Here is a 14,220-nt window from a genome sequence, read left to right as displayed (position 1 = left end):
ATGAGAATGATGTAAGAAAATTACGAAATGAGAGTCAACAGCCTGACTGAGGAAAATAACACCTTAAAAAAATAGAGTAACTCAAATGGCAAAAGAGGCTCAAAAAGGCAATGAGGAGAAGAATGCCTTAAAAAGCCGAATTTGCCAGATGGAAAAAGAATCTCAAAAGCTCACTGAGGAGAATCATTGCTTCAGAATGAGATTGGAGCAAATGGAAGCTAATGACTTTATGAGAAATCAAGATGCTGTTAAACAGATCCAAACAAATGAAAGGATAGAAGGCAATGTGAAATATCTCACGGGAAAAAACACTGACCTGGAAAATAGAGCCAGGAGAGATGATTTAAAAATTATTGGACTACCTGAAAGCCACGATCAAAGAAAGAACCTAGAAATCATCCTCCAAGAAATTCTTAGGGAAAACTGCCCTGATATTTTAGAAGCAGAGGGCAAAATAGAGGTTGAAAGAATCCACTGATCACCTCCTGAAAAAGGTCCCCAAAATAAATCTCCTAGGAATATTATAGCCAGGTTCTGCAATTTCCAGATCAAGGAGAGAATATTACAAGCAGCCAGGAAGAAACAATTTGAATAGTGTGGAAACACAATCAGGATCACTCAGGATCTGACAGCTTCTACATTGAAGCATCAAAGGGCTTGGAATATTATATTATGGAGGGCAAAGGAGCTGGGATTAAAACCAAGAATCACCTATCCAGCAAAACTGAGTGTTGTGTTTCAGGGGAAAATATGGTCATTCAGTGGTGTAGAGGACTTTCAAGCATTCTTGATGAAAAAGCCAGAGTTGAATAAAAAATTTGACATTCAGATACAAGAAGCAAGAGAAACATGAGAAGGTAAACAGGCAAAAGAAATCAAAAGAAACTTATCAAAGTTGAACTATTAACATTCCTACATGGAAAACCAGTAATTGTAACTGATGAAACTTTTCTCAGTACAAAAATAATTGAAGGGAATAGAAATATATATATATATATATATATATATATGTTTATGTGGGAGGGTATACGGGTGTATGAATACACATGTGAATGTGTGTATATATGTTTATAGGTTTATATAGATAGAGGGCACAGTACCAATTTAATAGGAAGGCATAATACTTAAAAGGTGAAATTAAGAGGTGAGAGGGGAATATATTGAGAGGAGATGGGGAGAGACAGAATGGGGTAAACTATCTCATATAGAAGATGCAAGTGAAAATGGTTACAGTGGAGGGGAAGAACAAGAAGGCAAAAGGGAATGGGTCAACCTTATTCTCATTGAATTTGGCTTGGGGAGGGAATGAAATACACACTAAATAGGGTGTCTCACTCTACAGGAGAGTAGGGGGGAAGGGAATGAGAGGGAGGATGATGGAAGGAAGGGCAGGCTGAGGAGGAGGTAAGTAGGAAGCACCCACTTTTGAAAAGGTACTGGATCAAATTAGAGAATAGAACAAGTGGGAGGTGGGATAGGAGGGAGAGAAATATAGTCGTTTACAATATATCTTCTGTGTTAATGTTTTGCATTAGCTACACATGTACAACCTATACTGAACTGCTTATCTTCCCAGTAAGGGTGGGTGACAAGGGAGGAAGGGAATGAATCTTGAATTCAAAGTTTTAAAATCAAATGTTAAAATATATATATATATATATGTATACTATTATTAATAGTATTTTACATGTAATTGGGAAAGAAGATATGCAGGCACTGGGGCATAGAGAGCCACCATGCCCTGGTGTACAAGTTGAAGGAGGTATGGGAGAAGATAAGGGAGAAAGCATATTGGAGGAGGGGATATCCTGTGGGACTGCTATTTTGGGGCGGTGGGTAGGGGAAAAATGGGGAGAAATTTGTAACTCAAAATCTGGCAGAAATGAATGATGTAAATCAGAAGTTAATAAAGCATTTGAAAAATGAAAAAAAAGCAAACTATATATATTACCATATGTACTGGATTAATTTTATTCTTTTGAATTTAAGGTTTAAATTGTTTGGATCTGGTAGCCTGTGGAAATTATGTATCATATTTAAATTTTAAGACTTTTCTTTTCCACAGATAAAAGAAGAATCAAAGGTATAAGAAAATGTTGGGATCTGAACGTGGTGTAGTAGAAGAATGGCTATCAGAATTCAAGGTAAATTGGGTTAAGGGATTAGATAGAGCTATTACTATGTCACTGATATTCAGACTAAAAGCAATTCAAGTATACAACTTAAAAATAATTTTAAAAGGGCAGACTAATAGTAAACATGCTTGTGTTTTATATAGGTAATTTTACAAGAAAGTTTACAGTTTCAAAAGTATTTAATGAGGGGTGGCCAGGTAGCACAGCAAGTAAGAGCACCGGCTCCGGTGTCAGGTCGCATCCTGGGCTCAGACACTTAGCACCCACTCAGAAACTCCTGGCCGTGTAACCTTGAGCAAGTTACTTAACCCCAATTGCTTAGGGGCGGCCAGGTGGCTCAGAGAGCACTGGCTCCAGTGTTGGGATGACCTGGATCAAATCCCAGGCTCAGATACTCGGCACCACACCCAGAAATAACTGGCCGTGTAACCTTGAGCAACCCTGATTGCTTTAAAAAAAAAAAAAGTATTTAATGAAAACAGTTGTGAATTATTGGCACTAAATAGTATAAAGATTAAAACTAAAGAATTAAAAATCACTTATTAATTTTCTTTGAATCTGGATCAGTTTATAGTTTCTCATGACTGTACATTCATATGCGATTTGTGAGTTCCAGTTTTTTAGTTGCGTATACTGTTTATATCACACATTTTCAGATACTTCGTTTGAAATGTTTCATTCACCCTCCAAAGTTAATTTATTTAATGTTACTTTTCATTTTTGAAAGACAAATCCTTCATAATCTTTCCTGCAGTAGCTAAATGTGTAGAAACTTTTGGCTTCCCAAATCTTAATTAATTTTTCTTTTTTCTTTTGGGATCTTAGGCATTACCTGAAACTCAGATCACCAATTATGCAGCAACTCTGCACAGAAAAAAAACACTGGTACCAGCTCTCTATAAAGTCATTCAAGACTCAAATAATGAGGTAGGGGAATTCATAAGAAATATAATTTTGATATATGACAGTGCATGTGTTAATATATGCAGAAATATTTAAATATTGAAGGTTTTACTTTCTTTTTTATTATTAGTACTATTTTTACTTTGGAGAATGAAAAACTTTCTTTCTATTATTTCCAATTCTCATAATTCCTTTTGCTTTTTTCTCCCTGCGCAAGTAAACAAAAGTTTCTGGTATGCACTTAAAATCAGAGAAAAGGCTAGTTAATTTTGTCTTCTAATCTTTTTATTTCAGTGACCATTTTCACCGTAGGCCATTTCGATTTAAGTTCTGAAAGTGTTTGATTTTCTGGAAGTGAAGTGTTAACAATATCTAGATCAACATATTCATTAAAATTTAAACATTTTTTAATATTCATTAACTTATAATGACACATAACTAAAGTTTATTCAAATTAATCAGTAAAATTAAATTAGTGGTTTCCTTATAACAATGACTGCAGCAACTTAATGGTAAATTTAATATTAAAATAAAAAGAGGAAACATTTCAATCTTAATCATTCAGGTCTATAAAATTGGAGTAAAATTTTCCAGTTACTTAGCATTTTAGGGTTTAAAGGAAGTGAAGGACAAAGATTTCTATAATTCCACTATAATCTCTTGGAAATATACACATATCACTTTCATATCAGATGTTAACTTATATAATGTGACACAAGTTGTGGGGAAAACTTTGATCACCACTGGTTTCTTGTGTGCTTTAAAATGAAAATGAAAGGAACACACAGGAAAGTAGCTTCTTATCTTCCCAGATACAGCCTCCTCGATGCCTCTGCTGTTTACTGGAGTGAGTTTGAAGAAGTTCAGGTAATCTTCTCCTAACAAGCAGCTTGACTTAAAAGTGCTTCTTATAACTAAAAATTTGCTTACTGACCTGTTGCTGCCTTCAACCTCATTCCCTCTCTCCCAACCCCCATCACCTAATCTTGGTATGGCTTAGAATTGGTCTTGTGCTTCTTGTAAGTAGTAGCAGCAATTATGTTTATACTTAATGGCCCCTTTTTTTCTTTGCAGTATATTTCTAGTGTTTATGAATTTACCCAAGTACACTTAGTAGAGCACATATACTTGCTTAAGTCACAGTTTTCAGATTCCCAGACTCAGAGGTTCCATTTCCCTCACCCCTTGTTGTTTTGTGCTGTTTTAATGTTTAAAGTTTGCTTGTTAAAAATTAATTTATGTCTTGCCCTCTCTTTAGAGTATATATACACTCTTTATGGGCAGCCATGCTATTCTATGTCACTTGTAATTTCCTCAAAATTACAATTATGCCATGTATGTGGTGGATTCACTGGATGAATTGATTGGATGAAAAATCAGCCTCTAAATGTTTGCATTAGGATTTAAATTGTTTAAAGATAGCTTTAAAAAGCTAATCATTTACATAAAACATACTTGCTTTCATCAATTTTCAGTAGAAATGTTATTTCTCCATTTTTATGTTTCTTCCCTGTAGAAGGAGCTAATGATTGTGAATTTCACAAACAAGGATGTCTCTGATAGTATAGTTTTATAACCAAGAGTTCTTTCTAGTGATGAGAATCTTTTGGTGGTATAGGACAGAGTATTATAGTTGGAATATAGGTAATTTTTACTATTAAAAATATTTTTCTTGTGCTTACTTATGAAAAATTAAATACTCTGAACGTTTTCAGTGTTAAAATTTCTTTCTTTCTTTTTTTTTTTTTTTTGCTTTTTGGAGGGGCAGTTGGGTTTAAGTGACTTGCCTAAGGTCACAGGGCTAACTTTGTGTTAAGTGTCTGAGGCTGAATTTGAATTCAGGTCCTCCTGACTCCAGGGCCAGTGCTCTATTCACTGCACCACCTAGCCACCCCAGTGTTTAAAGTTTCTTACCTTTCAGATGGTAGAAAGGAAATTTGATGGGAATAATGTAAGGGAAAAATGCTAGACCAGTTTATTTTCTTTGTTACATGCTAACAACACCAATACCAATAACAACAGTAGCATTTTATAGCACTTTAAAACACATGCAAAATATTTTTTATAAATGTTATCTTATTTTATACTCACAACAACCCTGGGATATAGCTGCTGTTATTATCCCCACTTTGCAAATAGGGAACTGTGGAAGAGAGAGTGTGATTTGCCCAGGATCACACACCTTGTTTTAGTGTCTGAAGCTGGATTTAGACTCAGAACAAAACTTAAGCCTTGAAAATTCCCAAAGGAAAAGAGACTTCTACCTGTGATTTCATTTGCATAGAAACCTCTTGGTGAGAAACTTCTTTCATCAATGTAGATCAATACCATATCTGCAATTTAGTCTTTGAAAATTGTCCAGAGTGAAGGGGTCAAACCCTTCCCCTTCCCTACTGCAGCTAAACCATATTAAAATGTATTTGGAAAATGATTAAATAAAATAAATAGAAATACAGTGAAACATATAATGTAATTTTTGTAGTTGTCTAATTCAGCATGCTGATTTGAGTTTGACATTACTGGCTTAGAGCACTGAGAAATTAAGTGACTTGCTCAGTTACATAAACTGTATATGTCTGAAATGGGTGGGTCTTGAGCCCTGGTTCCCAGACTAGCTCTTTCCATATGCTACACAGGCTGCCTCTGTCAGTCCTAAGGATAATTTTAAGAAAATCTTTTGGGGTTGCAAAATATCTTTGGGAAGGCACATTCATTTAAATAATTTAGATTCAGAATCATTTTTAAATTTTTTTTTATTTTGTTGTTACAATGATACTGGGTCTCAAGCTTCCCCTTACTGTCTCTCACCCCACTATCCCTAAAAAAAAAAGCCTGTTACTTTAGGGGAAGTCCCTATATTTCTTTCCCATTGTTAAGTAAAATCTGGTCTTACAGATATTTATTCAGCTGTTTTGAATGAAGCATAAAGGGAAATGCTAGACCTTTTAAATAAAATTTTTTACAAAGCAAACTGCTCTTCATGAATCCTTGACTCATTCTGTCCTGTCTTTTTTTAGCAGATAATCCCTCTGTTATCCCCATTATTTTGCCTAGACTTCAGTCTGCTAGCTCTCTTCCTATATCATGATGCCCTCACTTTGAGAGGCTAAACTACCTGAAAAAGTCACCTAAAATCAGGCTCTACTTCCTCACCTCTCACTCTAAGTACTTTAGTTTAGCTTCTTGACCTCAATCAGCTGAAACTTGTTTGTCCATATTTATCAGTGATCTCTTAATTCCCAAATCTAATAACCTCTTCTTATTTCTTCTCCCTCTTGACCTCTCTGCAGCCTTTGACACTGGGTTTTTTTTTTTAACATCACCTTCTCTTGGATTTTCTTTCCTCTCTCAGTTTTCATAATATTGCTCTTAACTGCATCTCCTTTATCTGTCTTCGTAGTTCTACCTCCAAACTCTGTTTTTTCAGTGGTTGTCCCCATGCCCAGAATGCCCTCCTTCCTCATTTCCCTCTCCTAGTTTCCTTCAAGATTCAGATCAGATATCACTGTCTACAACAGATCTTTATTGGTTTCCTCCACTCCTAGGTCCTCTCCTCTGACATTACCTTCTGTTTATACTGCATGTGTCATGTATTTACATAGTTGTTTGCATGTTATCTCGCCTGTTAGAATGTAAACTACTTGAGGGCAGAGACAATGATTTTGCCATTCTTTGTGTGTCTAGCAGTTGCCACAGTGCCTGGCACCTAGTAAGCACTTAATAAATATTTATTGACTGACTACTGATTTTTCTATTTCCAGTAAAGCTTTGTGAAGATAGATTCTTTGGAAATGTTTCAATAGTAAAGACTAATAACAGCAATATTTCTCCTTTAATTGTTTTCAGAATTTGCATCATATTCTTGTGAATGTTCCGACTTTATCCTTTATGAGCAGAAAGTTAATATTTAATATTTATGTTTGTTTTCACAAAATATATTTGCAGAAGTAACATTGCAAATCCTGGTTCTGTCACTTGCCTTTGTGACCCTTGGGCAATTACTTGACCTGTCTGAGCCTTCATTTCTTAATCTGTAAAATGAAAGGGTTATACTAGATGATTTCTAAGGTCTCTTAGAATTCTGACCAATAATATTTTCAGAGCTAAGCTCAGAGCTAAAACTACTAGTATATTGATGAGGTCTAAGTACTTGAAAAATCTTAGAGAATTTCAAATTATTAGAAGAAATGAGAATTTACGTACCATGTGCTTTGTAATGAAAAAGCCTATTATATCACTTTCCTTTTCCTTAACATTACTTTGTTTTTAAGTTTTTTATTTTTATAACTAAATTGTCCTAATTTTTGAAACAACAAAATGCCTGCTAATGTATTATCCTTCTCAACTTATTTCCAGATAATAAAATCATTTACTTCCTAGTAACGCTTGAGTCCAACCAGAGATTAACATTTTATGCATCTTATCTTTCCTTTACATTACAATTACACTGTTAGATTTTGTTAATCTGAAGTGTGGAACTGTTGTAGTTGTAGAAGTGTGGAATTATTGTAGATTTCTGGTTTTAGAAAATTTGATTTAAAATTGTGGTTCCTATTCTAGAGATTGATAAAAGGCAAAACCATAAAGAGCATGTCTTCAATTTAGTTTAATTTAATAAGCCACTTGTTAGGATGTGCTGGGTGCACAGCACTGTGCTAGTCACTAAGACTTCACAGATATAAGATGGCAGTTCCTGCTTTCAAGAAACTTATTTATGAAAACAAAACAAAACACTAACATCATTAATTGGGGAGAGGGGGGGTAGAAGATTGAGAAAAGGTCATTAGATTTAGATCTCTCTTCTGAGAGATCATTATGGTAAAACTGAATTGCAAGGGGGTGGGGAATGAATAGGAAAGAGACAACAAGTGTGAACCACTTTCTAGAAGTTTACTAGTGAAAGAGAAGACAGATATAGAGTAATAATAGCTATAATAACTTGAATTAAGGCTAGTGCTTTATTTTTTTAATTTTGTTTTTAAGTATATAGGAGATCAGAGCATTTTTATAGGCAGTTAGGAAAGGATCCAATAGAAGGGTCAGTTTGAAGATAAGAGAAAGGGAATGCATCACTGGAATCAGCTTCCAGTTGAAACAGGTAAAAATAGGATCCAAGGCACAAGTGTGGAATGTTAATCTTGACAAGGAGGTAGGGATGCTTCATCTCCTTGGACAAAGATGGGGAGAGGATGGGTATAGTTATATTCAAGCAGACTCTTAGATGTAGTTAGAATCATGTAATCTCAATAGGATTATGGGGCATATAAGCCATAGACTTTTAATTTTTAAAGTTTTGGTGTTTAAATCTTAGTAAAAAAAAAATTGATTATATCATGTCCAGATAGCTGTTGGGTTTGCATTTCAAATTTATTGCTAGAATGGCACAATCTATAATATGTTTTCTGGAAAAATACAGCAAAATATGTTTTACTGATAACATTTTCCATTTCTAAGCCTTGAGTTTCCCTCAGAATAAGTAAAACTATGTGGGGAACCTAGAATTCACAAGAAACGTAAAAACAGTATTTCTGCATTTCTGTCATTTAAAAAAGTATTTGATAAATTTTTGATAAAGATAATTTTTGAAACATAAATCACAGCCATATATTTCCTTTAATTCTTTTAAACATATCCATCTAATTCTTTGTATGAGCAACTTTTTCTTCTCAAGGATGGAGTGACCTATAACTTTCATTATTAACTTACTTGAAATGTGAGGTAAAAAGCAAAGACACTTAAAATTTTAATTTCCTTTTTTTTGTTTTCCTTTTGGAGGGCAGTTGGGGTTAAGTAACTTGCCCAAGGTTACATGGCTATTTTTTTTGTGTGTGAGTGTTAAGTGTCTGAGGCCGGAACTGAACTCGGGTCCTTCTGACTCCAGGGCCAGCGCTTTACTCACTGCGCCACCTAGCCACCCCCCCAGTTATTTCTTTAAGTTTTTTTTGTTAAATAACTTGGGCTTTTTTGCAAGTTAGGATAAGAGGAAAATAAGGGAAAGGAAACCATGAAGAAGTATTATTGTACTGTATTTGTAAAGGTCAGTTGCTATTTGCTTCCTTCATAACCCTTACTAAAGTGTAATTGAAAGGTATGCCAGTATTATAACCCTATTCTTGGGGGACCTCTTTTATTGAAGAGGTTAGCACTAGAAAGACTCCAATTTTAGATTACTTCAAAGGACCAAGTTGCTATAATTAATGTGCTATAATTTTTTTTAGCCATAAGGCAAAGAAAATAGGAATATGATGAAAATTTTTTATTTCAAAATAAAATTTTTAACAAAATTTTTGTATCAATTGTTACCTGGTCCTTCTTGTATTAGTCTGATTCAGTCTCTTTTCTTATATGGGAATCAGGAGTGCTAATTTGGTTGATCGTTGAAATGTGATTGAAATGAATTAAAATTACACAACAATCTAGATAATGAGTTTTTTTTCTGTTTCTTTATGGATAATTGTTTCATTTCCTTCTATGTGGTCATAACCCCAAAAGGTGATTGTAATTATCCTGTTTTATTTTTCCTCTAGCTCCTAGAGCCTGTCTGTCACCAACTTTTTGAGCTATATCGTAGTTCTGAAGTTCGGCTCAAGAGATTCACTCTACAGTTTTTACCAGAATTGATATGGGTTTATTTACGACTTACTGTTAACCGAGACAGACAGAGTAATGGTTGCATAGAAGCACTGCTACTAGGGATCTATAATTTGGTAAGTAATAGGAACTTTGAGAAGTTGTTTTATATCTTTAAGTGAATTTGAAACAAATAAATCCTCTGAAAATAATGGAATAATTTTAGATCCATGATAAAATGATAAAAATATACTTAGGGTCCCCAATTGATATATAGTCAAAGGATATGAATAGGTAGTTTTCAGAGGAAGAAATTAAAGATATCTATAAGCATATGAAAAAATGCACAAAATCACTATTGATTAGAGAAATACAAATCAAAACAACTCGAAGGTACCACATCTCACCTGTCAGATTGGCTAAGATGACAAAACAGGAAAATGACAAATGCTGGAGAGGATGTGGACAAATCGGAATACTAATGTATTGTTGGTGGAGTTGTGAACTGATCCAACCATTCTGGAGAGCAACTTGGAACTATGCCCAAAGGGCTATAAATAATTTCATACCCTTTGACCCAACAATACCAGTTCTAGGGTTATATACCCCAAAGAGATCATAGAAGTGGGTGGAAGACCCATATGTACAAAAATATTTATAGCTATTCTTTTTGTGGTGGCAAAGAATTAGAAATTAAGGGGATGCCTATCAATTGGGGAATGGCTAAACAAGTTATGATATATGAATGTAATGGAATACTATTGTGGTATAAGAAATGAGGAGCAGATGGATTTCAGATGGAGAGGCTTATACGAACTGATGCTGAGTGAGAAGAGCAGAACCAGGAGAAATTTGTACGTGATTATAGACACAATGTGTGTGTGATGACCAGCTTTGATAGACTGGACTCTCCTCAGCAATGCAGGGTTATAAGACAACTCCGAAAGACTCATGATGGAGAGAGATGTCTACATCCAGAGAAAGAACTAGAAAGAACAGAGTTTGAATGCAGATTGAAGCAAAATACCTGCTCTATTTCTTTTTCTTGTTTAGTTTCGTTTCCTCTTTCCCATTTTTCATTCCATCCATTACAGTCCTTCTTTATAACCTGACTAATGTCTAATGTGAAAGTATTTGCAGATCCTATACTTGATTGCATGCTGTCATGGGGGGCGGGGGAGAGAAAAGGGAGGGGGAGAAAATTTCAAACTGAGGGGATTGTGGAACTTGTAAACTAAAAGTAAATAAACAAATTAATAAAGACAAAAAAAAGAAAAATATACTTAGGAAAAAATACCAACATTATAGATATTTTCATTGAGTTATTTTAAGCTGAGTATGTACTCAATATTTAATATAATTGTCATCTTAACTTTAAAATTTTTTTGAATATTTTATTTTTTCCACAATTACATGTAAAAACAGGTTTTAACATTTACATTTTTTATTTCCACAAAGTTTTAAAAACAAATGTTTAAAAATTGATGTTACATGCAACTGGGAAATAAGATATACAGGCAATGGGGTATAGAAATCCATCTTCCCCTACAAGAAAGTAAGGGGAAAAGGGGTAAGGGGAAGAATAGGGGGAGATATAACAGAGAACAGACTGGGGGAAGGGGTAATCAGTATGTTTGCCATCTTGGGGTGGGGAGTAGGGGAGAGATGGGGAGAAAATTTGGAACTCAAAAAATCTTGTGGAAATGAATGTTGAAAACTAAAAATAAATGCTGAAAAAAATTTTTTGGAGTTCCAAATTCTCTCCCTCTCTAACCCCCTCTGTGAGACAGCAAGCATTTTGATAGAGGTTATTATATATGTGCAATCATGCAAAGCAATTTCCATATTAGTCATTTTGGGAAAAAAAACACAGATCAAAAAAAATCCCACAAAAAAATAAAGGAAGTGAAAAATAGTATGCTTTGACCTGCATTTAGACTCCATCAGTTCTTTCTCTGGAGGTAGATAGCATTTTTCATCATGAATCTTTGGTATTCTTACTTTCAATTTTATTAGTCTCTCGTTTGATTTTCAAGATTTCCAGTTTGGTGTTTAATTGGGAATTTTTAATTTATTTTTTTTAGTTTAGTTTTTTTTTTTTAAGTGAAATTTTAATGTTTTACTTTCACAAAAATGTAGAGCCTAGGGTTATTTGGTTTGTTTTTTTACTTACGGACAGTTCATTATGTTAATGTATAGCTTAACACAAATACTTTGTGCTATTATTAACTGTTATAACTTTAATATTTTTACCTAGTCTGGAATCACTGTTTAGTATACTGTAGTTGTGTTTTCCCCCATGATATCTAAATCCCCAGATTTCCACCAAAGTCTTTTATTTTGGTTCTGCCAAGTTGCTTCCAGAAATGTCATCTTTTTACATATAAGCACCTTTTATCTAGATTTAGAATTAGAATTTAATATTTATAGTCAGATATAAAATTCTCTTTAAAAAATAAAGAATTTAAGTAGTTTGAATTAAGTGCTATGCAATGCCAATATAATAAAAATGCCAATATATTAGAATTAATTTGCAGATTTAATACTATACCATTCAAACTACCAATGGGATACTTTGTAGAGCTAGATAAAATAGTAATTTATTTGAACTAATAAAATGTCTATAATAGGGAAAGGCATATGAATGAAGAGGGAATAGTACTAAAAAACAGCAGTCTTCAAAACATAAATTTACTCAGGAAAAAACTCCCAATTTGATATGAATGGCTAGAAAAACTAGAAAGCAAATTGGCAGAAATTGGACCAACATCTCATATTGTATGCTGTAATAAATATAAGGTGAATGTGACCAGTATATTAAATGTCACACCATAAAAATATTTTAAGAGAATCAGTATATTTTTTCACAGCTCTTGGTAGGGAATGAATTTTTAACCAAACACAGGATAGAGATATTCATAAAAGATAAAATACATACTTTTTAAAAAATGTATTCATTTTTATTTTAGTTTCAGTTCTAAATTCACTCCCTGTATTCCCTCTCTAAGCTATTAAGAAGGCAATAAATACAATACCCATTATCATACAAAGCGTATTTCTGCATTAACCATATTTTGGGGTGGGGAGGAATAAGAAAAGAAAGAAGGAGAAAAAAATATGCTAGTCTGCTCTCTGAACTCATCAGCTCTCTATCTGGAGGTAGATAGCATTTTTCATTATGAGTTCCTTTAAAATACATACTTTTGATTACATGAAATTAAAAAGTTTTTGCACAAAGGGAATTAATGCCTTTGCTGTAAGACGGGAAGCAGTCAGCTGGGATAAAAAATTACTGTGTTAGATATCTCCAGTAAGACTTTGGTATCCAGAATATATAGAAAATTAACATATAAAATGAAGAGCCATCCCTTAATAAGAAGTGGCCAAGTTATAAACAAATAGTTTTCAGACAAAGAATTGCAAACTGTCAAAGACATGAAATAATACTCCAAATCAATGATAAGAGAAATGCAGACCTGATACTACAACTTGAAGTTTCACTTTACCAGCAAATTGGGAAAAATTATTTTTTTTAAGAAAATGAATGGAATAATCAATATTGGAGGTATTGTGGAAAGATAAGCATGAGAATTTGTCATTGGTGGAACTATAAACCTCTAGAGCCATTCTAGAAAGCATTTGTAATTATGCAAATAAATGATTGGAATGTTCATACCCCTTAACTCAGTGATTCCACTGCTAGGGATATACCACAAAGATATCATTATCTAACCATATGAACCAAAAATTCTTATGGCAACACAAGTTTGTGGTAGCAAAGAACTAGAAGCAAAGTATATTCCCATCTGTTGATGAATGACTAAACAAATTGTAGTACTTCAAAGTAATGGAATTTTACTATGCTATAAGAAACGATGAGTACCAAGTTACATGGAAAGATTTAAACAAACTGATATGAAAGTGAACTAACTACACAGAGCCAGGAAAATATTGACTGCAGCAATGTAAATATAAAGAACAAAACATGAGACTAAATTATAAAGTTATAAAGAACAAGCTTAGCCTTAAAGTGAAGATAGGAAGATATATCTCCCAAAAATACATGGGGATTTTGCTGATTCCCCCCCCCCCTCTTTTTTTTTAAAGCAATTGGGGTTAAGTAACTTGCTCCAGGTTACATGGCCAGTTATTTCTGGGTGTGGTGCTAAGTATCTGAGCCCAGATTCCATTCCAGGTCATCCCGACTTTGGGGCCGGTGCTCTTACTCACTGCACCACCTGGCTGCCCCTTCTCCCTCTTTAAAAAAAAAAAATTCTTTGTTATAAGGGATGGCTCTCTGGAAGTTGTTCAGAGAGATACAAGGGACAAACTAGGTGATATGAAAACAAAAGATATCAATAGAAATAGGTTTTTCAATGAATATAATATTCTCACTTATTTGGCTATCATCTATGTACATGACTCTCAAGTCTATATTAAAATCTGGTCTCTCTTTAAACCTGGACTAACTGTAGAGCCTATCTAGCAGAAGGTCCCACTGGTGCCTCAGATTTAATATACCTAAGACCAGGCTAATTACTTTACTCCTCCAAAACTGCCCTCTCTTCTGACTAACCAGGTTTTTCCTATGGTGTCACCACTCACCATTCTA

At 34.0% G+C, this 14,220-nt stretch overlaps 1 protein-coding gene across 4 annotated transcripts in view; it reads left to right on the top strand.

Moving 5' to 3' along the window:
- Window positions 1-14,220, top strand: part of HYCC2 (hyccin PI4KA lipid kinase complex subunit 2) — a 76,995-nt gene that overhangs the window by 31,273 nt on the left and 31,502 nt on the right. For 3 of the 4 annotated variants that reach the window (XM_069068757.1, XM_069068754.1, XM_069068755.1), the window contains exons 4-6: window positions 2,066-2,144; window positions 2,961-3,062; window positions 9,566-9,745. In XM_069068757.1, coding sequence (XP_068924858.1) covers window positions 2,094-2,144; window positions 2,961-3,062; window positions 9,566-9,745 — 333 coding nt within the window. In that variant the 5' untranslated portion in view covers window positions 2,066-2,093. Of the gene's footprint in view, window positions 1-2,065; window positions 2,145-2,960; window positions 3,063-3,850; window positions 3,906-9,565; window positions 9,746-14,220 lie in introns of all 4 variants that reach the window. The other variant, XM_069068756.1, reaches the window with a different exon arrangement.

This window comes from Petaurus breviceps, unplaced genomic scaffold, assembly GCF_028583685.1.
Source record: "Petaurus breviceps papuanus isolate PSGF00001 unplaced genomic scaffold, PetGlider_PUasm1.0 90769, whole genome shotgun sequence".
Taxonomy (NCBI): Eukaryota; Metazoa; Chordata; class Mammalia; order Diprotodontia; family Petauridae; genus Petaurus; species Petaurus breviceps.
Note: the sequence above shows the minus strand (reverse complement) of the source record. Positions and strands in the feature narration are given on the sequence as shown.